Source organism: Trachypithecus francoisi, unplaced genomic scaffold (genome assembly GCF_009764315.1).
Source record: "Trachypithecus francoisi isolate TF-2019V2 unplaced genomic scaffold, Tfra_2.0 Lachesis_group1, whole genome shotgun sequence".
Lineage (NCBI taxonomy): Eukaryota > Metazoa > Chordata > Mammalia > Primates > Cercopithecidae > Trachypithecus > Trachypithecus francoisi.
The window spans coordinates 165,928,029-165,955,460 of record NW_022681454.1 but is presented as its reverse complement, the minus strand read 5'-3'; the positions used below and the strand labels follow the sequence as shown (position 1 = coordinate 165,955,460).

The window sequence follows — 27,432 nt, the reverse complement described above, 5'->3', positions numbered from 1 at the left end:
CATTCCATTTATATAAAGTTTCCAGACAGGCAAATCCAAAGAGACAGAAGGTAGATTACTGGTTACCAGAAAACCGGGAGTAGGGAGGAATGGGAGTGACTGCTCTTGGGTGTGGGTTCCTTTTGGGGATGATGAAAATATTATACAATTGGATAGTGATGATGGTTGCACAACTCCATAAATATTCTAAAAACCTCTGAATTGTACACTTTATATGGTCAATTTCATGCTATGTGAATTATATATCAATAAGCTTTTCATTACAAAAGAAAAATGGAAATAGCTTTAAAGGAGATAATAATTTGTATTTCATCCAAAGCACAGGTCTTAACTTCTTTGTCCAAAATTCTGGCAGAAAATAACAAATAATAAAAAATAACTATAATCTTCACAGGAATTTTTAAAGGTTTATTCTACCTCACTTTATTGTTCTGTTACAATGCCTTCATCAAAATGCAGGAATTCATAAAGGTTGCCTGATAGAGGGCAGTTGAATAAAATTCACAGTTCAAAGTATGACAGGAGCACAAACTGTTAAAATAACATTCAGATTTATCAGATTATCACTTCAATTTAACTGTTATAGAAATAAATTTATTTCCACACAAAACAAAATTTATTCTCATTATCATTCTATTGCAAAAAGGAAAAGGAATAAACAATCTGACAAGCTGAAAAATCAGCAAAGCAACTGAAATTAAGGATAACATGTTCTAAATGTCTATTGTAATAAACAAAGCAAAAAAATTGAATATGACTGTATTAGAGCGTCTCTTCCCTTTCATGGTAAATTATATGGAATATGTTTTCAGATTTCAATTACATTTTTAAAGCTTTAAGGAAAGAGCTCTTCTTTGTTGTTCTGCAATACCACGAAAATAGATTACTTATGTTAATTGATGCATATTAAACAGTGACAACCGTTTTTTTTTTTTTTCCTACTAAAGTGCATATCTTTGTACATTAAAAACAAGGATATATAAACTAGAAGTTAGAGACCAGAGGCCCAACTTGGGACCTGACAGGATGGCTGGGCTGCCCCGCAGGATCATCAAGGAAACCCAGCGTTGGCTGGCAGAACCAGTTCCTGGCATCAAAGCAGAAGCATATGAGAGCAACACCCATTATTTTCATGTGGTCATTGCCGGCCCCCGGGATACCCCCTTTGAGGGAAGGACCTTCAAATTTGAACTATTTCTTCCAGAAGAATACCCAATAGCAGCCCCTAAAGTGCGCTTCATGACCAAAATTTATCATCCTAATGTAGACAAGTTGGGGAGAATATGTTTAGGTATTTTGAAAGGTAAGTGTTCCCCAGCCCTGCAGAACCACACAGTTCTGCTATCTATCCAGGCCTTGTCAAATGCTCCCAATCCAGATGATCCATTAGCAAATTATATAGCGGAGCAGTGGAAGACCAACGAAGCCCGAGCCATAGAAACTGCTAGAGCAGGGACTAGGTTATCTGTCATTAATAATATTTAAATTGATCCGATCATCAAGTATGCATCACTTCTCTTGTTCTGCCAAGACTTCTTTCTTTTGGTTTGCATTTAATGGGCACAGTCTTAGAAACATTACAGAACAAAAGCCCAGACTTCTTCAGTCATTTGGTGATTAAATGCACGTTAGCAAATCTATGTCTTGTCCTGATTCACTGTTGTAAAGTATGAGCTGAGGCCAGAAGTGTCATCTGGACTGTTGGGAAACATTTAAAAGCAGTAGCCCCTCTCTGCTTTTATTCATTTCCCCAATCCAGGTTTAATTGTAAAGCACTGTGAATTAAGGTAGTTGTCAGGTTAGCTGCAGGGGTATGGGTGTTTTTCATTTTATTTTGTTTTATTTTTTGAGGGGGGAGGTAGTTTTATTTTAATTTATGAACTCCTTTCCCACTTTTTTTGGTGATCTAACTGCATTGGTTAAAAACAGCTAACCAGTTCTTTAGAATATGTTCCCTAGTCAGGTCTAATTTTATTTAGATGGTGAATATGGACAAACTTGATTGTTTGAACCAGAATGGGAAAGTTAAACAAACATCACAGCTCTCAATAACAACACTGTGACTTTGCTGTCAAGTATAGATTCCCCCCTTCAAAAAAAGCTTGTGACCATTTTGTATGGCTTGTCTGGAAACTTCCGTAAATCTTATGTTTGAGTAAAATATTTTTTGTTATTCCAAGAAATAAGTGAAAATAAAAATAAACTAAAAAACTAAATTCCACCAGAATAATATAGATCTCAGACTGATTCCTTCTGGTGTTGAATATTGAAGGGAATTACATAAAATCTTGAACATAAAACACTTAATGAAATGAATTTCTATACTCATTTTCTTTTTTTTTTTTGAGATGGGAGTCTCGCTCTGTCACCCAGGCTGGAGTGCAGTGGCGTGATCTTGGCTCACTGCAAGCTCCCCCACCTGGGTTCATGCCATTCTCCTGCCTCAGCCTCCCAAGTAGCTGGGACTACAGGTGCCCGCCACCATGCCCGGCTAATTTTTTTGTATTTTTAGTAGACACAGGGTTTCACCATGTTAGCCAGGATGGTCTTGATCTCCTGACCTTGTGATCCACCCGTCTTGGCCTCCCAAAGTGCTGGGATTACAGGCGTGAGCCACTGCACCTGGCTCTATACTCGTTTTCATAAAAATAAAATATAAATTTCAACTTCATCCAGTTTTTAATGTATAATCTCTCAAAAATGTATTTCTCAAAAATTTTGGCTTATAATGGGTACATGTTATAAATCAATGTATATGCAGTATATTTCTTCACATTGTATATTACTATTATTGATAATTTATGATATTACTCAGCAGTAAAGTTCTTGGATAAAAGAAAAACTTATTGAGTAGTAACTACAAATTACAATAATCTTTATTCATCTGAATATATATCAATTTTTTAAAAAACAAAACCAAACATTTTTCTAATTTATCTCAAAGTATGGTTAATTTGAATTCCTTCAAATCACTGGCATTTCAGTAATCGCGTGTTTAGTTTCCTGTATTTTTAAGATAAATATACAATTAGTGTTATCGAATTAATTAACATTAATTTTGTGCTTAACTGTTTCCAACTAAACAGTTCAGAAACATCTTTTTGGTAATATCTTTTCACCCTCCCAGCAACCTTTCTGATGCTGGTAACGTGATTATATTTCTTTTTCTGAACATGGAAGTAGAGGCTGAAGCAAGGTCCTTTTTCCTTGACTCGGCTTCCCTGCTTTCAAGCATGAGGGTCTATGCCTGAAGATTCTACTCAGGCTCTGGAACTGCCAAGTGTTGCTTTCACACGCGACAAGGACTTATTTAAGAACTATAACTTCCATATTAGAACTCTTTATTAGAACATCATACAGCAGATAATTCAGGTGGCTCTTTTGGTTAAAGGTGACTGGAAAAGTATCATAGTCACAGCACTTGACAATATCCTTGCTCTTTTAGATGAGCTTTGTGATCTGTTACGTTGGAACTATCTCTAGACCTGTTTATATGAGAGGGCAGCAAAGCTTAAAGGTGATGTGAGGTATTGAAAACTTATTGGTGTACCACAAAACCACTGCAAGTTTGCAAGGTTCCAGATTAATATTCTACCATTATTTGTTTTTTTTTTTGTTGTTGTTGTTGTTGTTGTTTGTTTTGAGATGGAGTCTCGCAGTGTTGCCGGGGCTGCAGTGCAATGGTGCAATCTCAGCTCACTGCAACCTCCGCCTCACAGGTTCATGCAATTCTCTTCCCTTAGCCTCCTGAGTAGCAGGGATTACAAGCACACACCACCACACCCAGCTAATTTTTTTTTTGTATTTTTAGTGGACACAGGGTTTTACTATGTTGGTCAGACTAATTTTGAACTCCTGATCTCATCATCCGCCTGCCTTGGCCTCCCAAAGTTCTGGGATTACAGGCGTGAGCCACGGTGTCCCGCCAATATTCTACTCTTCTAATAAGCATTTATAGATACTATTTCCTTGGTATTTTTTAAAGTTTCATAATAAAAGACAAAAGAATTTTTGAGACACATTTTGAGTATCATTTCATGTCTTCAGTTAATACTGAATAAAAATTTAAAAACTAGTATTTATCATTTTGTGGAGCATTATGGGTATTGCCAATCAAGGCTTAAAAGTCTGGAGTATAGTAAATTTACATTAACCTTAGGAGCAATGTTAATGCGACATATACATATTTTCTCTCAAAAGATTAAGTTTCTTTGGAAGAATACATATAGGCAGTACGTTTTATATAGCATAGCTTAATTCATGAGGACATTATTTTGTTTATTTGTAGATGTACAAAATGATAAACCTACCTGCATTATTAATAGGTCCATTAAAAAATTAGCACAATTCCTACCTTAACTTCTGATACATGACAGAACTGAGATATTCTAAAAACTAGAAGTAAATGAGATTAACTAAGCCATATTCAATGCCAGATAGAACTGTATTTACATGAACTTTTTTGACATGGTTTAAAACAATTTTTCCAACACAGACTGTATGCAGAAATTCAACTAAGAAGAAGATTCCATTATTGGCTACATGGAGCTATCAGTACCACCTCAAAGAAACAGGTCTGTCTGGGGGCCTTATGAAGGCATTCATTATCTTGGTAAATGTATCAAAAGTACGCCTGAGCCATGCAACTTCTGAAACCCGATGTGTCAGCAGATCTCAGCAAAAGACTCAAGTTAATCATGAATGAAAGCAAATATATGGAAATGAAACTGCTTCCACCCTCGTAAGCAACCTTTTTCATCCTTGTAGGAAGACCAACATGGGAAGAAAGTAACCAGCATATCTGTGAGTTAACATAGAAACAAATGCCAGGGAGATCAAAATACGTGATGCCTATGTGAATACTCTCCCTCCCCACTACTTCTATTTTCTGTTTACACTTAAATTTATATAAAGAAAAGACACGCCTATCTGCTTACACTCAGGTATGCCATCTTACAGGTTTGGGGACCACCACTACTCTTTCAAAGTGCTTTGCACATTCCTGCTAGGATTCATGGGGTATTACTTTTATAACTTAAATCTCAGAAGCTAATTCTAATTCCTTGAGAGAAACTGTAAGAAAAATACACAATTGATGTTACCTAACTAATTAGCACTAATTTTGTGCTTAACTGTACACAGACTAAAAAGGTGATATTCTTTCATCCTCCCAGCAACTTCTGAATGCTGGTAGTATTATTATATTCACTTTTTTGGACAAGAAAATAGTCAAAGTCTGAGTCAAAGTCTCTTTTCACTGAATCTACTCGGTGATATCTGAGTATAACCAGACAGATATGTCTTTTTCTCTTACAATAAATTTAATTGTAAGAGAAAAAAATCAAGGTTGGGGGAGGGGAGGAGGACAATTATTCACACAGACCTGTAGTGTTTTGATCCATCTGGTATTTGTTTCTATTTGTTAACTCAAAAACAGGCTGGTTATTTTTTCCCATGTTGATCTTACTACAATGATGTCAGTGTTCATGTACTGAGTATGTACTTGAGGAGGCCTATCATAAGTCTCTTCAATTCATCTATGTTTGGCAATTAGTCAGGTAACATCTGAAGGTGACAAGGCACTACTATTTTAATTCCAGTAGAAGGAATACAATTATTATATATTTTATATAAAATGACAAATAAAAATATGTCAATGTGGTGATTACAAATGAAATTATTTATTTACATTCCTAAACTTACATTGAGGTGGCCAGAACTACTTTTTTAGTTTGTATTTATACAGATCTATACAGATTTGTCAGATACAGAAAATATAAAAACGGGAAACTGGTTCAATTAAACGTTTTTTCTGAAATTCAGATTTAACTAATGAACTGTTTTTAATCTATCAACCAGATCTATATAAAAATGTGTCAGAAAACTATTTTTTGATAAATGGCAAAAAACTATGTAGTTTTTGATATTATCTTTAGTAATACAAAATGTGGGAATATGACCTTTGGTAATATAAAGTGAGGAAAAAGAACATTACAAAGTCTCTCATAAGCTATAACAACCACCAAAACACATGCTGTCAAATTATCTAATTCATATCTTCTACCAGCAGGTTTCAAGTTAAAATGAATGCAGATGAATTGCTGCTTTTTACAGTTATATAAAGCTTATCTCATTTTTTTTGACAGGGTCTGCACATAACAAAGGTCTTAATGGAAGTTGAAATTGTCTTCAATTATACCAGATGTCTAAAGGTGGGTCAGTCTAGCTTTTTAAGCTCTTACAATGTCTCTGATTTTTGTCAAGGTTACCAAATTAACAGAACTCTAGGACCTTTTGTCCTTACGTAAAAGTTAAATCTTGGAGGCTCACACTACATACATTTTGATTTTTTTCTTTTTTTTTAGATTTCCCATATTAGGTTTGGAGATAAACTCACAACTTTATAAGAAGGGCTCTGAAGATAAGCAAAGCAAGGACTGAAGCTGAGGTCCCTGGCAGTCATGAGTGCTGAGGGAGTATGGTCTCTGATTTCAGAAATGGAAGGAAAGTTTATTTTCATCTATGATTCATTAATTTATTTAGCAAATATTAATTATTAATTAAGCATCCTGACAGAGCAGAAGCATCACTATCTTGGACAAGAACCATGATTTTAAAGTTCCCCTTGATCAAAAAACTGCCTAATCCAACCAAAAGGGCATCAGCCTAATGGCTAATGTCAGCATGACTGTGAACCACAAGTGACATCTCCAACCAGAAACACTCCAATCTTAAGATAAACCCTTCCCCAACCAGAGATGCCAGTCCCGAGATAACCTCCCCTCTGACCAGGGAGAGGTCAGCCCCAAGATAACCTCCCCCCCACCACAGACATTCCAACCCCACAATAAACTTCTCCTCCACACAGAAAAATTGCAAGCCTGTAATAAGCTCTCGCCCTAAACCCTTAAATACTTAAATACTCTTAGTCTTTTTTGGGGGGGATGCAGTCTCGCTCTGTCCTCCAGGCTGAAGTACAGTGGCGTGATCTCAGTTCACTGCAAGCTCCGCCTCCCAGGTTCATGCCATTCTCCTGCCTCAGCCTCCCGAGTAGTTGGGACTATAGGCGCCTGCCACCATGCCCGGCTAATTTTTTGTATTTTTATAGAGACAGGGTTTCACCGTGTTAGCCAGGATGGTCTCGATCTCCTGACCTCATGATCTGCCTGCCTCGGCCTCCCAAAGTGCTGGCATTACAGGCGTGAGCCACCGCGCCCGGCCTAATACTCTTAGTCTTTAAGGGAGCGTGCTCCTGACTGACATTGGCCAGAAGCCCCTCTCAGGTTTATTCTCCAAAATAAACCTGTCTTTGACTGTTGAGTTACTTTGCATGTTTTTCCTCTTTCTTGAACTCTTAACATCCTAATATTGTATATTCTAGGCATTGGGGAAATAGCAGTGACAAAAACAAGCACCTATGTCTGCCTTTATGTAACTTATAGTCTTACATGGGGACACAGGCCATACATTTGCAGTTTTAACTTGAATAAAAATTGCTTTGGGAGAAAAAAATTCTCTATGATTCTTTTTGTGCTATGCATCTATCTATCCATCAATTCATCTATCTAGCAAGTCTGTCTTACTCTGTCCATTAGTTGAGCATTCTTATTGTATCTTTTTTGGTCCACTTTGATTAGGGATAGATAGGGATTAGGGATAGATAGGGAGAGAAGACAGATTCCTCTACACACTCTTTGATTAAAGTTCTGAATCTTTTGTAAATTACAATGGATCAAATAGTTCAATAAATATTTATCTTCCCAACCCATGCCATTCTGCTACCGACACTCAGTGTTAAGGGAAGAAACGTTATCTTTTTTCAAATGTTAGTAGGTTCATGCTTTTGAAATTCAAAATTCCTAGTGATCAAAGGTTTTTCAATTTAAATAAATAGAATACCTATTGCATTTAATAAAAGACTCCCCTGACATGGATGCTAGATAAGTTCTGCTGCTAATTTTGTTTTTGTTTATTTGTTTGTTTTAGAGACAGGGTCTTACTCTGTGGCCCAGGCTGAAGTGCAGTGATACAATCACAGCTCACTGTAACCTCAAAATTCTAAGCTCAAGTCATCCTCCCATAGCCTCCAGAGTAACTAGGACTACAAGTGTGCCACCAGAATGGGCTAACTGTTTAAGTTTTTGTTGAGAGAAACTCCTACTGTTTTACCCAAGCTAGACTCCAACTTCTGGCCTCAAAGGATCCTCCTGCCTTGGCCACCCACAGAGGGCTGAAATTACAGGCATGAGCCACTATGTCCAGTCCTAATTTTATTAAATATGTCATTGTCTGCTTTATTGAATTTTTTTCTCAGAAAAATCAAATTACATGTTTAAAATAATTAATACCACACCTTAAATTACTTAAAAACTCTCTCAAGTAGGAATAACATAACAGAACATGGGCTTGTAACATTTGGAAATAATTATTGCAAAGAAGTATAGTTTGTTTCTGTGAGCTTCATTATTTCTGACATACATCATTAATGTGCAGTGGTAAAATTTTCTATTTGTAGAATCTCTCAACCACTTTAATTAATTAAAGGAACCAAAGAAATAAATTCTCCTAATGACTGAAATTTATTTTTATACACTTAGTTTTAAAGATGTGAATGATTTCTATTTCCAGAGATGAGCAAATTCGTGAATATGTACATTAGTTCAACTTATAATAATTTTCTGACTATGACCCAGGTACTTCCCTTCTTCAAAGAGTTAATTGGTAGTAAAGACAGATATAAACTCATAGTCAAGTCAAATGAAAATTGTGGTGATATTGATTCGGGGTACTATAGTAGTAACGAGGAATGATTCCAAAGGTAGAAACCAACAATTGTTATGGGCTTTGGAATGCAAGTGACTGTGTAAGCATTTTTTATGCATTCTCTTAATACCCACAACCACTCTATGAGACTATTATTATTATTCTCATTTTACTATCAGAGAAACTGAGTAATGGAGTGTTTTTTGTTTGTTTGTTTGTTTTTTTAAGTAATTTGTTCAAGGCCACACAGTAAATGGCGTAGCCTGATGTGGCAGGTAGCAGGGTTTCAGGGAAGGTGGGCTGAAGATGTTACTCTCTTTGAGCCTTAGAAACCAGTTAGAAGAAAAAACACAGAAAGAAGGGAACTGTTACAGAGATACATTTCAGATAGTGAAAACATTATTTAATAAAACATGGGGTGATAAATATATGCCATGCGAAGAAAAATTTGGCATCTTGGTTTTATCATGACAAAACTTGCCATATGGACTATAGATAAAGATGAACTACAAAACTCATCAAGGGCCTCTTCAGGGAGGCTGGACTTTGACATGTTGTGCATAAGAAAAAGTTATAAATAGAAAGGGAAGACTGCCAGTTTTGATTGTTATAAATATTATTTTGGTAATGGATTTGATTAGACAACAAGAACAGAACAGAACAACAAGCTATAAGGACCTTTCAGGAATTTAAGCAAATGAATTAAAGCCTCAGCCAAATGGAATGAGAAGGAAAATAATGATTCCACAAAGTACTTTGGAGGTAAGTTTGGCAAGATTTGTTCATTGACTGGATGTGGGGTGTGAGGAAGAAAGAGGAATCATAAGAGCAATTATAGGTGTCTAGTTTCAATGGATGATGATGTCAAGAGGGGAAGTGAACTTTTCAAATTTAAAATTAGAAGATGTGGACACATTGAGTTTGAAATATCAGTATGTCTTCTCACTCCAGATGTCCAGTAGTTTGTTGAATGTTCAGGTCAGAGGCCTCAGAAGAGTTTAATTGTACAGAATGAAGAAACTGATCACCCAGGTAGAGTGTGCACAATTATGAGTTGTGGGTAATGAGTGGAACCCTGAGGATCATCAATATTTAAGAAAAATATAGCAGAAGAGAAGTCCAAGGAAAAGCCCATGGAGGAAAAGATGAGAAAAGCATGTCGCTGATAAGAAGAATGCGAGCAATGCCAAATGTAGTAGAGAGGGTCCAATAGTAAATTATTACATTAAATAAATTAATTAAGTTTATTTAATAACACTTAATGTGAACAAATACATTTATAAATTACTTAAATTATCAAATTAATCATGAAATCCTCATATAAAGAGTTCGTTGGGTTCTGTAATTGAGCCATTCTTTGAAATGTTAGTTGTACAACTTCAGAATTAACTTTATAAATTTACAGGGACACCAGAGAGAGACCTCTGAAGATTGTGCCTCTGCTCTTTGTAAAGGTTTAAAAGGAGGTTCTCACCAATGTGTTGTACCTATTCATAAGCAGTAGGGTTGAAGGAAAGAAATGATTATTTTTAAAGTCGTTTTATAATCTATGAACTATAAGTCTGAATTTTATACTCAAAGTTGTTGAAGATGTTACTAACTCTCATCTAGTTCATTTCTAGAATTTTATAGCCAGAATAATAATGGCCAAAATTTATTGAGTGCTTACTTTGTACCAAACTGACATCTAATAGCTTTACATAGAGAAACTCAATTTCCCAAGAGTACATGACAAGTATGATAAATAACTTGTTCATGATCACACAGCTAGTAAAGGGAAAGCCAAAATGCAAAGGTAGAGTGATGCCCAATAACCTATTTAACCACCACCACTCATTGACAATGAGAAAAGGGAGTCCTGTAAATTGTGTCATTGGTTATTTGATTGGAACCATCATCCAGGGCCCCTTCCTCAACCAATATGCCTAATTTTGCCCCATTTTGACTCACTAACAAAAAAAGGGGGTTAACCCCATTTGCAGACATTGAAAATGAATAGAATATGCTGATATTATTCATCATACACTGACTTGGAAAAGGCTTATTATCTTGCGTTCAATCTTTAGGCTAAGTACAGATCCAGAAACCGTAAGCTTTTTCAAACCTTAGAATGTAAGAGGCTCAGCATTGATGTGAAATACTGTGGCATTTGTTGTTGTGTTGTTTTGTTTTGTATTTGTTTTGCTATGTACATTGGCCTTCAGCTCCCTTGTTGCACTTCCCTGACCCAAAAACGAAAAGTGGATTAAAGAAGTTGAAACTAAGATTTTCTATATCTGCTACTAATGATGCCTTGTTATTTCTCTCAGGAGAAAAGGACCTTCACAGTACTAAATAATAATCAGAAACACTCTTGATCTACACTGGTAAGGACTGTGAGTTTACCATACAATATTACTATTGTATACGATAAATTGAGTTTTCACTAAAACCAACAAAATAGATTACCTTTCTGAATTCTGAAATTGGCAAAAACCAATTTTAGATATATTGAGTGGTGAACTTTCCTAAAGGTTGAAACATGTTTATCATCATTCATTCATTTGCTGTACTCTTTTTCACACAATTCTTAATCATCAGGTGTTAACATATTAAACTAAGGGAGTATGTTGTTTCCTTTACACTTTTCAATTACAGGGAGAGATAGAGGAAGCCAATTAGGGAGCAAGTTGAAGAAGCTGAATGCAAACTTCTGTACAGGACTTGAAAGCAATTGCTTCTGGCCGTGAAACCTGGACTTAAGTTGCAATATTTCACACAGACATCCTACCTTCTGGATGAAAGTCTGATACAATGAAAACATAATGGAGTTGCATTTTAATCGAAAGTAGCCATTTCTATTCTCTTTCAGCTTCTACCTACTAATAATACCTTACATTTCTAACAAGAGCAGTACTATCACAAACAGTTGTGGTGTGGGTTATTCAGTCAAGTGCAACATTGACTGCGTAGAAGTAATCTTCCTCTCTCACTATTTCCCTCTTTTCCTGTCCTACATAGAGGGTACCGCATGATTCCTCTATGTGTGTTGATTCGAATTTAGAAGTCAATCATCAGTTCCATGGTCACTACTAAATTGCCTTCATACAACTCAGCAATAATACTGTCCACTTAGGAAGAAGAATTTATCTGTACCCTAGAAATTTTAACCTTTTTAATATAAATACAGAATTATGGGACACTTTTGAAATGTGTCATGCCACTTTAGATGAAAATATACTTTTCTAGGTACAATATGACTAAAATCAAGGTAATAATTATTAAGTGAATCTTATTTAATGGTACTGTAGGCCAGCTGTGATAAAGCATTCTCAAAAGAAGAAAGTATACACGTAAGAATGTATACATCATTTACGATCTTATAGCTTTCAGTATCTCCATTGGGGCTTATTGCCTGCTACTTAGAAGCTGCAGGTATTTAAATGTAGATGTGGATCTTGGAATTATACATCCCTGAATCTTTGCTGCTCAATGTGACTTCTTTTGATTCCTAGATCATTTTTGCAATAAGAAACCCATGCAGTTTTATTAGATAACCATGTCACCTATGGTCTTAAGTAAGTCAGCAGGGCAGTCATGCCATTAGGGCCTCTTCTGTATTTTATACTGATGTGTAAGGGATCTGGAGTAAGGGAAAACACATCAGTGTACATTTAGCAAAAACAATATGTTCCGGGACTCCTGGCAGCTTACCATGGGGCTGAGAGTCATATGTCAGGGCATCTTTTGGATTCAGCCTGGATTCTGTTATAGTAGAGGTACCACTACCCATCATGCATGTCTCACCTTTCACAGAGAAGTGGAATGAAGTGGTTTGGTCAGTGGGTGGATGGATAGGCTGATTGGTGCCTGTGTTCAATATGGGGTAACCCCAGATGTTAGGGGGCAGTTTGATGGGATACTAGATTAAGATCACTCCTGGTGGTGAGGAAAGTCCCAGTTTTAAGGGAATGTGAGCTTCAAATTCATACCTCCAGTAGAGGTAATGTTTGGTTAAAACTTAACAAATCAAGTCTGATTCATAGTACTTACTTCTCTGATTATTTTAAAAAAAACACTGATGCCATTTTAACTCTTATTTTAGGTTCACGGGTACATGTGCAGGTGGTTATATAAGTAAACTCATATCACAGGGGTTTGTTGTAGAGATTATTTCATCATCCAGGTACTAAGCTTAGAACTCAATAGTTATTTTTTCTTATCCTGTCCCTCCTCCCACCCTTCACCCTCAAGTAGGTCCCAATGCGTTCTTATCATTAAGTTCCCACTTATAAGTGTGAACATGTGATATTTGGTTTTCTATTTCTAGGTTAGCTTGCCAAGGATAATGGCCTCCAGCTCCATCTATGTTCCAGCAAAGGATATGATCTCATTCTTTTTTATGGATGCATAGTATTCCATGGTGTATATGTACCTCATTTGCTTTATCCAATCTGCCATTGATGGACATTTAGGTTGATTCCATATTTTTGTTACTGTGAATAGTGCTGCAATGAACATTTGTGTGCACGTGTCTTCATGGTAGAATGATTTATTTTCCTTTGGGTACATACTCAATAATGGAATTGCTGAGTCAGATAGTTCTGTTTCTAGGTTTTTGGGAATGTAACAAAACAACAGAAATAGTTCTGTTTCTAGGTCTTTGGGAAATTGCCATACTGCTTTCCACAATAGTTGAACTGATTTACATCCCATACCGATAGTGTATAAGTATTCTCTTTTCTCTGAACCTCACCAGCCTCTGCTTTTTGTTTTTTTTTTTTTGATTTGACTTCTTAGTAACCATCATGCCATCATTATTTTAGAATTTTTTCCAAAGGTCAAAAACAAGCACACTGAAGTTTGGAACCTAAAATTTGCCTTTTCTATGTATAGAAATTATTCTTCTGACAGCAGTCTTGGGCAGTCATTTCCTTCATCACAATTATATAAATATTATTTTTCATGGTTAAAAGGTAAATTTTGCGTTTTCTCTGAGTATGATGCAATGGTTCAGGCAAGGAGCATCCAATCTTTTGGCTTCCCTGGACCACACTGTAAGAAAAATTATCTTAGGCCACACATAAAATACACTAACACTAGTAATAGCTGATGAGCTAAAAACAAAACAAAACAAAAATTACAAAAAAAAAAAATCTCATAATGTTTTAAGAAACTCTACAAATTTGTGTTGGGACACATTCAAAGCCAACCTGGGCTGCATGTAGTTTGTAGGCCATGGGTTGGACCAACTTGGTTTAGCCCTTCAAGCATGAACTTACGCAAAGCAGTCATGAGTAACTTGCTGTCTTCTCTCTATATTGGGGGACTTATTTTTCCTACCCTTTCCCGTTTGGTGATACCTTTTCTTGAAAGTTTTTATTTTAAATAGTGAAGTCATATCTTGTTTCTGTAATCCAGCTTCATATCCAATTCTTTGCAAGGTCTCAAGGGCTGTAAGTGGCAGAGCTGGAACTTGAATTCAAGATTCTCTGTCTCTAATTCTTAGGCTCTTAACCACTCACTATATTTCTACTTATCTCATGAGTCTATGGTTTTATAATACTCAGTATTGTGAAATAAATAAATAGATTCATGGACGAATAAAAGGAAAATCTTTTCTTCATAGAGACTTTCGTTTATTTTCTAAGAAGCAGAGTTTCAACTTGGCAAAACCAGAGGAAAACATGTACCCAATCAAAACTGAATTGCTTAAATTTTATTTCAAACTGAAAATGTGTCTCCATTAAGTTGGATATGGCCTTAATAATTATGCAGAAGTATAATATGTAAAAGTCAAAACTGTCAAGTGATAGAGCTAGAGTTTATTCAGGATATAAAATTAAATTTTCTTTCATCATTGCTCCACTAGCCTCACAGTTGCTAGCATTAAGCAATTCTTTACAGAGCTACAATATTGCGGTCAGGATTTTTTGTGTTGTGAGATAGCCACTAGTTTACAAAGCAGAATATATATATGTGTGTGTGTTTGTGTGTGTGTGTATATATATATATATATGAATTCCACATATATGTGTGTGTGTATATGAATTCCATATATATGTGTGTGTGTATATATATATGAATTCCACATATATATGTGTGTGTATATATACACATATGTGTGTGTGTGTGTATATATATTCCATACAGTCTTCTTGATCTACGTTTTGAGAGGCCAGGCAGAAAAAAATGAGGAAATAAAGGATGTGTATTTAATTAGTCTCTAATCCAATGCTAGACATTTGCCCAGTAACTCCCCATGCCTCCTCTACCCTTAATCCAGCCTCTCTCTGTTCTAGAATGACCTTCATCTTCTGGAGACATTGGCACCAGCATGGCCCTGGGAAATGTCAAATGTGTCTTTGTTTGGGTAAAGCAAAGCAGCCTTGCTAGGCTGCCTAACTCTTCTTCCAGGATAAAGACAGAATCAGATATCCTACAAAGGGCCAGCCCAAAATCCATTTAAGTACCTCAACAAATTCTACCTTACATCAGTCTATGAAGCTATATAAAACATATTTAACTCTTTTTTATGACCTATTTTACTACTTTGAGAGCCTTTCCAAACATTAGAATCACTGTTTTCTCCAGGAGGAAGGTGCTGATTGGCCACCAGAAGTCCTGGAAGGCCATTATGGAGACTGGAATTGGTGCGCTCAAGTCATTAATGATTCTCATGAATCCTCCATTTCACTACTTGGGTATACACATACTGAAATGATGGTTTCTGTTATTGTTGTGATCCTAAGGCTAAATGGGTAATAAATTAGATTCAATTATCTAGAATGTCTATGTAATTGCGGTGCAGTAATTTCTAATGAATTAATATCTAAATTAATGATAGTTATTAGAATTGTTTCAGTTTCTCAGAATAAAACATCTGAGAAAACTATAAAGAAAGGAAGCTTGGATACCTAAGCATGAAAACTGTACATTTGAAATTAAACCAGCATTTATCTAAGCATATAGAATCGACCCACTCTGTGACTTAGGACTTCATCTTTATAAGTCTCTGTCTACTCATCTATAAATATTACAAATGCACCATGTCACCTACAAATCCCTCATCTCAAAGATCCTATTATTCTAATATGAATGTGTTCCTCAGTTGTCATAAAACATTTAATTCTTATTAGGGGAGAATTTTGCTAAAACACATTTCATAAACATGGATGAATTTGATGTTCAAAATTTGTCAGCTTATGAAAAATCTTGAATGCTAAGAGATTGATAGTTTTATTTTATCGAGTAAGTGTTATAATTCAGGATAAAAGAGAAAATGTTTGTCAGGTTTTCTTTTTTCCATTGTGTAGATGCAATGATTTTTTAAAAAATTAAGAGCAGATGGATATTTAGACATCCAAAAGAGCTGCTTGAAATACTGAACACCGTATTATTAAAGCTTACAAGCTGAGGTTTGCTGACAAGAGGAATAGTCATAAAACATAACCTTTTATTTCATCAAAGAAAGTTATGCCTGCCCAAGATCTGAAGCCCAACATCCATAAAATGGTTTCACACTAGTGACATTCTATTCAAAACAGCTGTCTGAAAGAAAAATAAATGGGATTTAATCTGCCATAAAATGAATTGCACAATTTATTTTTCTTGAAGAAGTCATGCCTTTGTGATGCTGGTGAGCTGTAACAGTTTTGCTTCTAAAGGCAGTGTCTCCTTCTATGCCAAACCCATATTAATTCAGCCATGTGGAATTTTCCTACAGAAAAAGCAGTTGGAAAGTCAGAGCAGCCTATCCAACACCTGATGCTTTTCTCTACTTTTAAAAGTACTAGTTTAAAACATGATCCCAGGATAGACTTTTCATCCAGAGGTAAATAGATTTTAAGATGCTTGGTCATAAAGATTGAAATATATGAAACTGTCAAAGTCAACCATTAATGTCCTACAAAAAAAATGGAATTTCATATACTACAAACTAATATTTGACAAGAGAGCAAAACTGCAAAAGAGTGAAATATGAGTTAGAAAAATGACAACTAAATGAGATTAATCATCTCTTCAAAATGAAATGCTTAAAAAATGTAAAAGCTACTCATAGGACAAATATAAATATTTATAAGCCCCAAATTGACTAAGTGAGAAAACTTTTCAATATAGACATTTTAAAGACAATTGAGTAATAGTATGTTTTGCTTATTTCATTCATTTAATACACATAATACCTTTTACAATAAAATAAAAGAAAGCAAGCGTAAGATTTTTTTTCTACTGTGGAAGTTGCTGTAATACTACATGTGATAACTAAGATACAGCCTAACACAGGGTAGACATTGAAACTTAGGTTGTGCCTTTCCATTCCATCACTTCATTCTATCACATATTTTCCAAAATTCTTATATGCGTGTTCAAATTAGCCTGCATGTATTTCATTGTAATGCCATTCTCTCAAACAACTAACATTAGAACATTTCTCACAGCTCTTTTTTGTTAAAGCTAGCTACACAAAAAATGTCTGTTTGCATGGTTCAGCAAATGTATCATTGTAAATTAAATGTGAATCCTAAAATAAACTGAAAATAATTTTAACTGAGATATATTATTATTTTCTTTAGGAGACAAAAGATATCTCCATAATAACTTTTTGAAATGTTTTGACTACCAATGCCCTCATTATAAAAGCTAATCCATAATGCAATTTATTAAGAGAATATATATATATTTTTCTATAGTATCTCAGAATCCTTTACCTTAATTTACAAAATGAGCACCTGAATAAAGCATTGTAGTAGTAAGCATGAGGCTTGTGAATGTGTGTAGCATTCCTGAAAACTTGAGAGATTATTCACATTCACATTTCAAGAGAAAAAGGAGACAATAAAAAGCTACTGTACACATGAAGGCAAAGGTGAGACTCAACAAGGATATATAACTATCATTATTTTGTCAGATAAATTCTGTTGTTTCTGAAGATATTTACATCCTGTGAGATTGAATTTTTAATTTACAAGTAAGAGGGAGAGAAATCTCAAAAGTGCTTTTCTTCTGAGACAGATTCTACTGAAAGCATATTCTGCTACCAATGGGCAATATCCATCTTTTACAAATGCACAAAGACTTTTTATGAGTTGATTTTTTGATTTTGTAACTTCTCAAACTTTTACCCCTTTATATTGTAGGATAATTTTCCTGACATTGACTGCACATTACTGTGGTATGTTCATACATCTGACCACAGAAAGCAATGTCACTTAATGTCCCAGATTCCCTTCCGTTCACCAATGTTAAAGTAATTTGTGAACACAGCCATTAAGACAATCTGCATATTTAAACTTTACGCAACATGATATACAAATATCAGAAAGCAGAATAGCTCCTTTCCATTCTTCAGCATACAATGCTGAATTTCTAAATATACTGCTGTATTTTTTTAACATTTGCTTAGTTCCTGCTACTAAACAGTATGTGGTTTGATACTGTAGTTTGATTTTTTTAAACACAATTATCCTTGCCATTTTAAATATGAATATTAAATCTAAATAACTCCAAGATTTATTTAGAGTGACTAGCTCTCAATAAATCTCAGACATAAAAATTGCTTGTCTTATAATCTAGTGAAGTACCTGATGGAATACCAGCACTAAAACATTTTTGTCGACTGTCGTCTCAGAATCTTTACATGCACTTTAGTGTTAGTATTGTATAATATAAAATAAAATGCACTACCATTCTTCATCGGCTTTACAACCTTTTTCACACTGATGATATCTTCCAACTTCGAATAGTGGTAAAACTTGTGCTGACTGATTTGTCTGCTTATGGAAACTTTCCTTAATGCATACTTGGAAACTATTTGTGTAAAACAGAAATTGAATTCAAGACTTGACATCATCATTTGTGAAATCATTAAAAATATCCTTGCTGTTTTAAAGATTTAAAAACACTTTCAGCCATGTGAAGAGTCTAGGATTTTTTAATGGTAATGTAGATCATTATAGGAATTGCTTTGCTATTTCCATATATATGTAGGTATTCATACATATTATATATACGCATATATATAATATGTTTTCCTTGGCATAAAAGTTCTTGACTGATTCCTAAGCAAAATAGATTTACAAAGTTTTGAGAGACCTTATTTGTTTAACAAGAAGGGAAAATTGGCAAGCGGATGAGGTATGACAGTAAATTGGAATTAAACATCAAATGCTCTAAAATGAGTTCACAAGAAAGCAAGGCAAATGTCTACAAATTTTGGAAATTGGCAATATCTAGCACGGAAATATAACAATTAATGTTACATAAAATACTGTGTTAATACCTTTATTAACTTATAAATCCAATATTAATTGCACACTAAACAATATAAACAAACAGCAAAATTTATTTTGTAATAACATGTAAGAAATAGGAGATTTTTGAAGTTACTTATTGCACCCATATTATTCACGGAAGCTTCAACTCCAATTTTACTTAATTTTAATTTATCTTTTTGAGACAGAGTTTTGCTCTGACACCTAGGCTGGAGTGCAGTGGCATGATCTCGGCTCACTGCAACCTCCACCTCCCAGGTTCAAGTGATCATCCTGTCTCAGCCTCCCAAAGTGCTGGGATTACAAGTGTGAGCCACTGTATCTGGCCATTCAACCCCAATTTTAAAATGCATGACAGTGATTTTGAAACTTTAATTCCTATAGAAAGTACATATAGATATTGTTGAAATGCAGATTCTGATTCATCTGGTGAGGCCTGAGAGTCTGCATTTCTAGCAAGCTTCATGCTGCTGCTGCTGGTCCATGCACCACACTTTGGATAGTAAGAATCTGGACTGTCTAAGGAAAAGTAAGCTGGATTTCTTGAAAGTTGTTGGCATTGGGCGGATAGTTACAAGTCTGTTTTTCTCTCTAGTGAGTACATGGAGAATAACAGATCTTTCTGAAACTCAAATATTCAACTACTTACCCCTTCTGTCCAGGAAGTTTGAAACAAGCAGGAGCAGAAATGAGTGAGTGTGCGCATGTGTGCCTGTGTTTGTGTGTGTGTACTTGGGTATACAGTAGTGCCTCCATACTTGCATTAAGGTAAGTGTGTCAGCAACTCTCCTGCAACTATCCTCAATTTAGACTTGCATTCATCTAAGCATGCAAAGTTCAAAGAATTGTCAGGTCCAATATACCCTATCTCTAAGGTTAAGCCCCAGCTTATTTCACACATTTCAACATTTTCCATGTGGATGCTGTTAAGGTTGCCTGGAATTTGGAGATAAGCCCAGGATTAGTCCTGCTTTAAAGTCACCATGAAGCCTTGTTATAGGCCTCAAGTTAAGTTGTGAAATGTATTTCTCAGAGCTTACTGGAAAAAAAAAAAAAAATAGCCACACTCACTAACTTTGGTAAGCTTCAGATAGCAAAACACAGCGGTGGTTGTTGAAAACTTACCTGCAGGCCTTCACCTTCATGTTTTTATAGATGGTGGACTTATGTTCTGAGGCTAAAATGACATTCTGTTACCAAGCTTGCTTTAGGAAAAATGTCTAAACTGAGAACTGCGAGATAGAATATTCACTTTTTTTTAAAGCATTTTGAGAACTAGGTCAATCTTATTTAAGCAGATTTTTCTAAATCACTTGGTAATAGTTTAGAATTATTCTGTAATTATCTAATAATTTGGTATTTTACTTTATTGATATGAACACCACTATTATAGAATTTAGCAATTACTATATACTTATATTTGTTGTAAATATGAATTCCAAGTAATTAGCAAGTGACCCATGCTAATGACATGTCTAAAATATTGGCTTTCCTATATTTTTGGTCATGTATAGCTATTCTATTGATCTGGAAGATGTAAAATATAAGCAGTAATATTTGATTAAGTCTTGTTAAAGTTTAGTGCTTTTGGCCAAGGATCTTGTAGAGTATCTGAAAAAGTTAATAGTGCAAAGGTGGCAAATACTGAACAGAAATGAAATTGGGATGCATTTCTAAAAATAAATTTAAATTGTAAAACAAAAAAAAAATAACTTCCTTAAGGAATCCAACAGAATTCCTATATCTTCCTGTATTTTAAAATTCTTCTATCCTACTTAATCTGATTTTTAAAGAGTGGGTGAAAAGAACTCTACACACTATAGGGTTATAGTTTTGGGGAATTTTCTAAGAAAAGTATAAGTTAATTATAGCTTTTGACAGCACAGCTACAGATTTATCAGATAAAAAGGAGTAGAAAAAGTTTTCCTCTCTTAGAGGCCCTGTAAACAAGTGATGCCTTGGGGTATCTTTCTTTTCTTGTAGTAGTAAAAACAATCTTGAAAAGGATTCTGCTAAACACTCTTCTAAGGCCATGCATTTAATTTAGTTAAATAACATCATCTCATTATTGATTAAATTCTCAGAATTTTATTTTACTTCAATGCTTGTAGTAGCTTATTGGCCATATTGGAGATGTTTTAAATGTTAAAGCAGTCCTAATTTCTCCAAATATAAATTACTATGATTACTCTTTAAATGGCCGCTAAATGAATTCTTCTGTTGATTCTGGAGATAGATAAATACATCGATAAATGGGTAGATAGAGATAGATTATTATGGATCATATTTGATTAAGTTAAGAGAATCTCTTCTCCAAAAAGTATATACTATTTATACTACACCAGTAGGAGAGTATTTGGTGAGGAGAAATCAATAGTTGAGAGTAATCACTCTCCCATGAGCATGCGATTCACTCAAACATCCACGGCGGCCCTGCATCATAACCTCTCCGTGAAGAGTCACTCTCTTTCTCATTTTGATAAACAGACACTCAGAGAAACTGAATTTACCAGATGTCATACAGTTAATGGTGTTGGGATTCTGACCTGTGTTCATTACATTAATTCTTTATATTTCTCATAATTCAGAAAGCAGGAGTGATGCTTCTAAGTCCACTCAAGTGCTAATATACATCAACCAATACTCTCAGATGAGATTTTCATAATCCAAAGCAAAAACTTGGAAAAAGAGTCTTTCCTATTTTATGTAATTTAAAAATTATGATGTATTATAAAATATTATAGAAGCATTTTATCACCTATTTCTTTCAAAATTTACTTTTGCATTTGATTATAAAATTATACTTTCAACTTGATTGCTCATAAGAGTAGAATATCTCAATGAAAGTTTTACCTAACCATTAAAGTAATGATTATCCCTTAGAAATGCCCATTAGGAAATTCAAAAGTCACCATTAATGTTCCTAAATTAACCATTTTCTGTTACCCCCCTCACTAATTACATTGACAGTCTACTTTCTTCCCAACTAACATGACATACAGAAACATAGTCCACCAAAGCTGCTACTGTACCAAAAGTCACGGTGATTTGGAACCAAGAAAATGTAGGTGCCAGGATTTTCAACCTTTTCAAAGACTTTCAAGTGAAAAATATCTCTGAGAAATATTTAACAAGACATGTTCTACACACCATAATTTCCTACTACCAAGTATTTCTCACTCTATTACCCCCCCAGGTCAAAATTCTACTATAATAAATAGTTTACCAAGATAATCAAAAGTTACACTGGCCTATTTCTCCTAGTACAAGTCAATCACAAAGACTATTCACTTGGCAATCTGCAGCCTCAGATCTTTATCCCCTTTTTCACTTTTTGAAATCAATGCTTTATTAACACATTAATCACCAATCTTTAGCCTAAGATAATAATGACTGCTTTGAAATAGTAACTTCAATTAGAATAAAAAAGTGAATATACCATTTACATTGCTTTTCAAATCTCTGAAAATTTCAGTTTTAGACAGTGACTATTATTAGGTAATATTAAATGCATGCCTACCTGTGTAACATGAGACAAAAACCTCTTTAAAATCAAACCTAAATGACCAGGTTGGTAGTTTAAGTATTGAGATGGAGTCTCACTCTGTCACCCGGGCTGGAGTGCAGTGGTGGGATCTCAGCTCACTGCAACCTCCGCCATATTAATAGTGTAGTGTCAAACAACCTCATTTCTGTCACGTAAGTCCCAGTATCTACTGATACTAGGCAACCTCTGAATCAGTATTTAAAAAGAGTGTATAAAGACCAGTATTTTAACTGACTACCTCTGTCAAAGAAACTTCACAATTAGCACATCAAGCAGTCTTTTGCAGAATTTTTGAATACTATGAATAAAAGATGTTTTTGTGACAAATAACATTTCCAAAACTTCAAATTAACATGAATTAAAACTTCCAAAATTTAATTAACCCATTTGATCTCAAGCTGTATTCTCTTTTGAGGCATAAGAATAATATTCAATCAAAATATTTTACTGTCATTCTTTCTAACAGATATACAGTTAAGTGTAGCTCCTTCATGCAATAAAATATAAGGTAAATTATAAAATGCACTTTATAGTATATTTATACAATAGAAAGTAAATTACAAAATTATAAAATTTTTATAAGGTAAATATAAAATCATAAAAGTATTAAAACTTATGTTAAATTTTGTAATATACTGTTACACTAGATTGTTTCTGTTATTGTTCAGATAGATAAAATAGCTAGAATTACCAAGTAAAAATATGTACCTGTGTCCCTTGTAATTTCTAATATTTATGAAGTAACACAAGCGCAGCCTGGAGTATGTGTCATACTGGTAAATAATAGAGTAGATGCTTTTCAGAAACAGGAACCGATTTTGTAGTTCTAACTCAAATATTTTACCATTCACATGTACTTACAATAATATATTTTGCAGTGTTGGTCCTGAAGCTGAAAGTAGAATTTGAGGCATTTTGCCAACACCTGTCTAATTTGCAACAGAGATTGTAATGCAAATTTCTTATAGATTACCAAATGAAACCGATAGCTTCTCATTAAGTTTCTTTTGCATTTGGTCAATATTTTACGAAATCACAACATAGATAAAACTTCATAATCGCCATTCAGATGGAATCAGAAAGAAGCTCCCATTAACTTTTTAAAAAAGTCCTTAATGATTATGTGAATGGTAGCAGAATCAGATAAAATGTTATCAACTGTATCTTACCTCTCTCACTGAAGTCATCTACTAGAATGATTTCTGCTATCAGACTCTCTGGGGTTCGGTTAATTATACTGTGTATGGTCCGCAGGAGGGAAGTCCAACCTTCATTATGAAATGGGATAATGATGCTGGTGTTTGGCAGCCTTTCCAGATACATCTTGTGCTTACAGCTGGAGAGGAGGGGAAAAAAAATGGTGTATCAAATGTAAAACTCTTGTATATCTTATTCTGTTGTTTATTCATTATGATATCAGACAACTGTGGAAACACGACTTGGTCTAATACTTTCCAACCAGAGTTTGTACACCATGATTGTTATTCTGCTCCTTCATGGAATATATTAATGATCTCCTTTCACACTCACTCTTAATGAAACAATTGGTTTATCCTCTTTGGTATCAGGGTTTCAAATTCGTCAGTTTGTTGAAATGTTGTGCTCTTGTTGATGTACATTTTTCCTGTTGTTATATAATAGAAATAAGGATGGATAATATGCTTTAAAACTGTTTCCATGGAGCACATAATTAACATTTAGATGGATTTCCTGAAGAGATCTAAAAATTTAACTTCTGTAATATTCATGTTTAATTAGTCAGTTTTAGTCATGGAGTGTTTCAATGGCTGGACAGTATTTAAAACCTGAAGGGAAAAACAACCATAGCCTCTAAACAGAATAAATTAAAATTTAATGTAAAATAACTGTTAACTGAGCACAACCACATAATAAGATTAAATTAAGATCCAAATCAAGATGTTATCACATTCCTAGTGAAAACTCTAAAAAGAAATCTCAAGTTCATTTTTTTTGTTTTTCATTGTGGGAACCATCTGAGAAGATGAAAAAGAGGTATTTTAAAAATTGTAGTCCTTTATTCATTATTTAACCTAATAATTTGTTATTTTTAACAATATTCATTAAACAAGTAAATTTTGACATTTTTCAGACAATGAAAAATGTTTGAAAACCCATAAAAATTATAACATGATATGGGCACAAAAATGCTGTAAAAAGATGAAATTCATTTTAGGATAACTTAAATGTCAAAAATATATATAATATGAAAAAGATCTGTCAGTAATTTCCATGGGAGTGTAGTAAGATAGATGTTTTTGCCTATAATGCACAGATCTGGAAAACAGTGTTTCTGAAGTTCAGCATACCTGGTCATAATTATGCGGAGCCATTTATTCTTCTGAACAAAGCCAAAGAGCCCAACTAATTGTGCTTTGATATATCGATATTCATAATGTTGCACCTACTTGTGAGAACCATCACACCTCACAATATCCTTAGAATGAGGGTAATATTCCCAATGAAGCCATTTGTTTTTTAAACATCAGGGCAAGCTATTGTATATATCACTTGCCTATTAATTAAAGAGGACTTGCATTCAGAGTAATATCGTATAAACCACCAACAGGGGCCAGGCACAGTGACTCATGGATGTAATCCCAGCACTCTGGGAGGCCGAGGCAGGAGGATCACTTGAGTCCTGGAGCTCAAGACCAGCCTGGGCAACATAGCAAAACCCCATCTCTACCAAAAGTAAATATTAGCCAGGTATGGTGGAACACACCTGTCATGCCAGCTACTCGGCTGGCTGAGGCAAAAGAATTGCTTGAACCTGGTAGGCAAAGGTTGCCGTGAGATGAGATTGCACCACTGCACAGTCCAGCCTGGGTGACAGAGTGAGACTGTCTCAAAAAAAAAAAAAAAAGGAAAAAAGGAAAAAAGAAAAAAGTCAATAGGCTCATGACTTTTCAGAGTCATATACAATCCATTCAGAGAAAGGGTAGACAAAAAAGAATGCAAGACCAATCATGTGTGACAAAGGCTTTCTCTTTCAAAATGTTTTCGATAATTTCTATCTGCCTAAGCTCAAATTACTATCAAATTACTGCCACACACAAAATATAAAAGGATCCATTCTATTCATTCATTCATTCATTCATTCATTGATGTCACAATAATTTACTGAACGTTTGATATAGGTCAGGCTCCAAAGTTGAGATAAAACAATGAACAAAATCTAGTTCTTAACCTCAAGACATTTATATTATAATGAGAGATACAGAAAGACAAATAGTTACAATTTTAAAATGAAATGGATAGTGTAGAAGTTTAATAGAGTGCTATAAGATTATTTGAGAGAGGCCCATAAGCCAATTTGGAAAATGTAGAAATTCAAGTGAGAACTGAAGGTGGCCTGCAGAGGACAGGTTCAAAGTGTACGTAGGAAGAGAATTCACACGACTTGGTAACTAGGAGATGTGATTAAAGAGGAGTCTTACGTTGTGGACATGGGCAACTGATCCGATAAAATACAGAATGACAGAGGAGCCTGTGTGAGGGACACACTGAAGGTTTCAAAGATTGAGAGCAACGATAATGAATTCAATTTTGACCATCTATTGTTGAGATGTCAAAATGACATCCAGTTGGAATGCAGCTTTCATATATCATATACACACCTATCTGTCAATTTAGATGTCTATCTATCTATATATATGTGGGTGCATAGCTCAAGGTAAAAATCTATTTTGCTGGAGGAAGAGGCTCATGAGAGATAAGCTCTAGCAGATGATGCTGGTGCATCAATGCCTCCTTAGCACTCACCATTCCAGTATAAGCCAAGAGGGTCCTATTATACATCTCTGCAGATAGCAAAGTGAGTACTTTGTCTCATCTCTGCACAAAAGGCAGATCAGAAGTTCTGGGAGAAATTAATTCCCCTAGAGCAAGTATCAACCAACGAATAATGGAAGTTACAGAATAAATAGTCACATGGTGGGATAACCCTGAGGTGTGTTCTATATTTTCTCCCATAGTTTCCCAGCAGGATTACACCTCAGTTGCCCACAGTGATTGGCAGTTTGATAATGCATCTTTTACTGGTTACTTTCCCTTTTCTGTCTTCCTTTTTCACATTGTCTGCACCGCACCACTCTACATTCTGTGATTACCTCCTAAACAGTATATAGTCAAATTTTTGTTTCAGGGTCTGCTTCCAGAGGAACCCAAACTTAGACATAGGCAAATAAGTTATACCTCACTTGGTGGGAACAGTCTCTTGAATCAATGCCATGGTCAAGATTCACATTAATCAATGTGCTGCTCAAATAGGCAACACTCTTATTTTTGTTGAGTTGGGAAAGTTGCAGTTTGTTATACTTGGAGATAATTTTAAATAAGTTTTTAAAAAAGAGTGATCACACATGCATTTCATCACTTCTTTCAGCTTTTGAATTATTACTGGTGCTCTATTCAGAGATGTCTCTAGGCCTATGAAATACAACTATGAAGACTTTACAGTGGATACATAAAAATGGTCTCATCCTAATTAGTTGATTATTAGTAGTAACACTGCCTTTTTACATTGACATCTGTAACTTATTTTTCAATTAGACTACATTATAAACTCCTTACTATTTCATGCCTGATGATGATGTATCAAATATTGAAAAGTCACATCACACTTTATGATCAGACTATCGAGGTTCAAATGATAGCTTTGCCACTTACTGTCTGTGTGACAATGGGCACGTTATTTACCCTCTGTAAGATTAACTTTCTCACACAGGATAATGTGGGAGCAAAAAATAAATACCTCTTCATAATGTGCTAATGAGAATTAAATTGGGTCTAATGTACTTCATATAGCATCATAGCTAATAATAGCAAGAGTTTAATAATACTGACATT

At 34.7% G+C, this 27,432-nt stretch overlaps 2 protein-coding genes across 3 annotated transcripts in view; one reads left to right on the top strand and one right to left on the bottom strand.

The window, feature by feature from the left end:
- The window catches only part of GALNTL6 (polypeptide N-acetylgalactosaminyltransferase like 6), a 1,250,966-nt gene that overhangs the window by 690,460 nt on the left and 533,074 nt on the right, over positions 1-27,432 (bottom strand). For both annotated transcript variants that reach the window (XM_033215693.1, XM_033215694.1), the window contains exon 4: positions 23,733-23,899. In XM_033215693.1, coding sequence (XP_033071584.1) covers positions 23,733-23,899 — 167 coding nt within the window. The remainder of the gene's footprint in view (positions 1-23,732; positions 23,900-27,432) is intronic.
- LOC117086125 (ubiquitin-conjugating enzyme E2 N-like) lies at positions 1,027-1,485 on the top strand. Its single transcript, XM_033215697.1, has one exon. The coding sequence runs from the start codon at positions 1,027-1,029 to the stop codon at positions 1,483-1,485; it is 459 nt and encodes a 152-aa protein (XP_033071588.1).

Excerpts from the sequence above, each read along its gene's own strand:
- LOC117086125 (XM_033215697.1), top strand. The coding sequence starts at position 1,027 with ATGGCTGGGCTGCCCCGCAGGATCATCAAGGAAACCCAGCGTTGGCTG.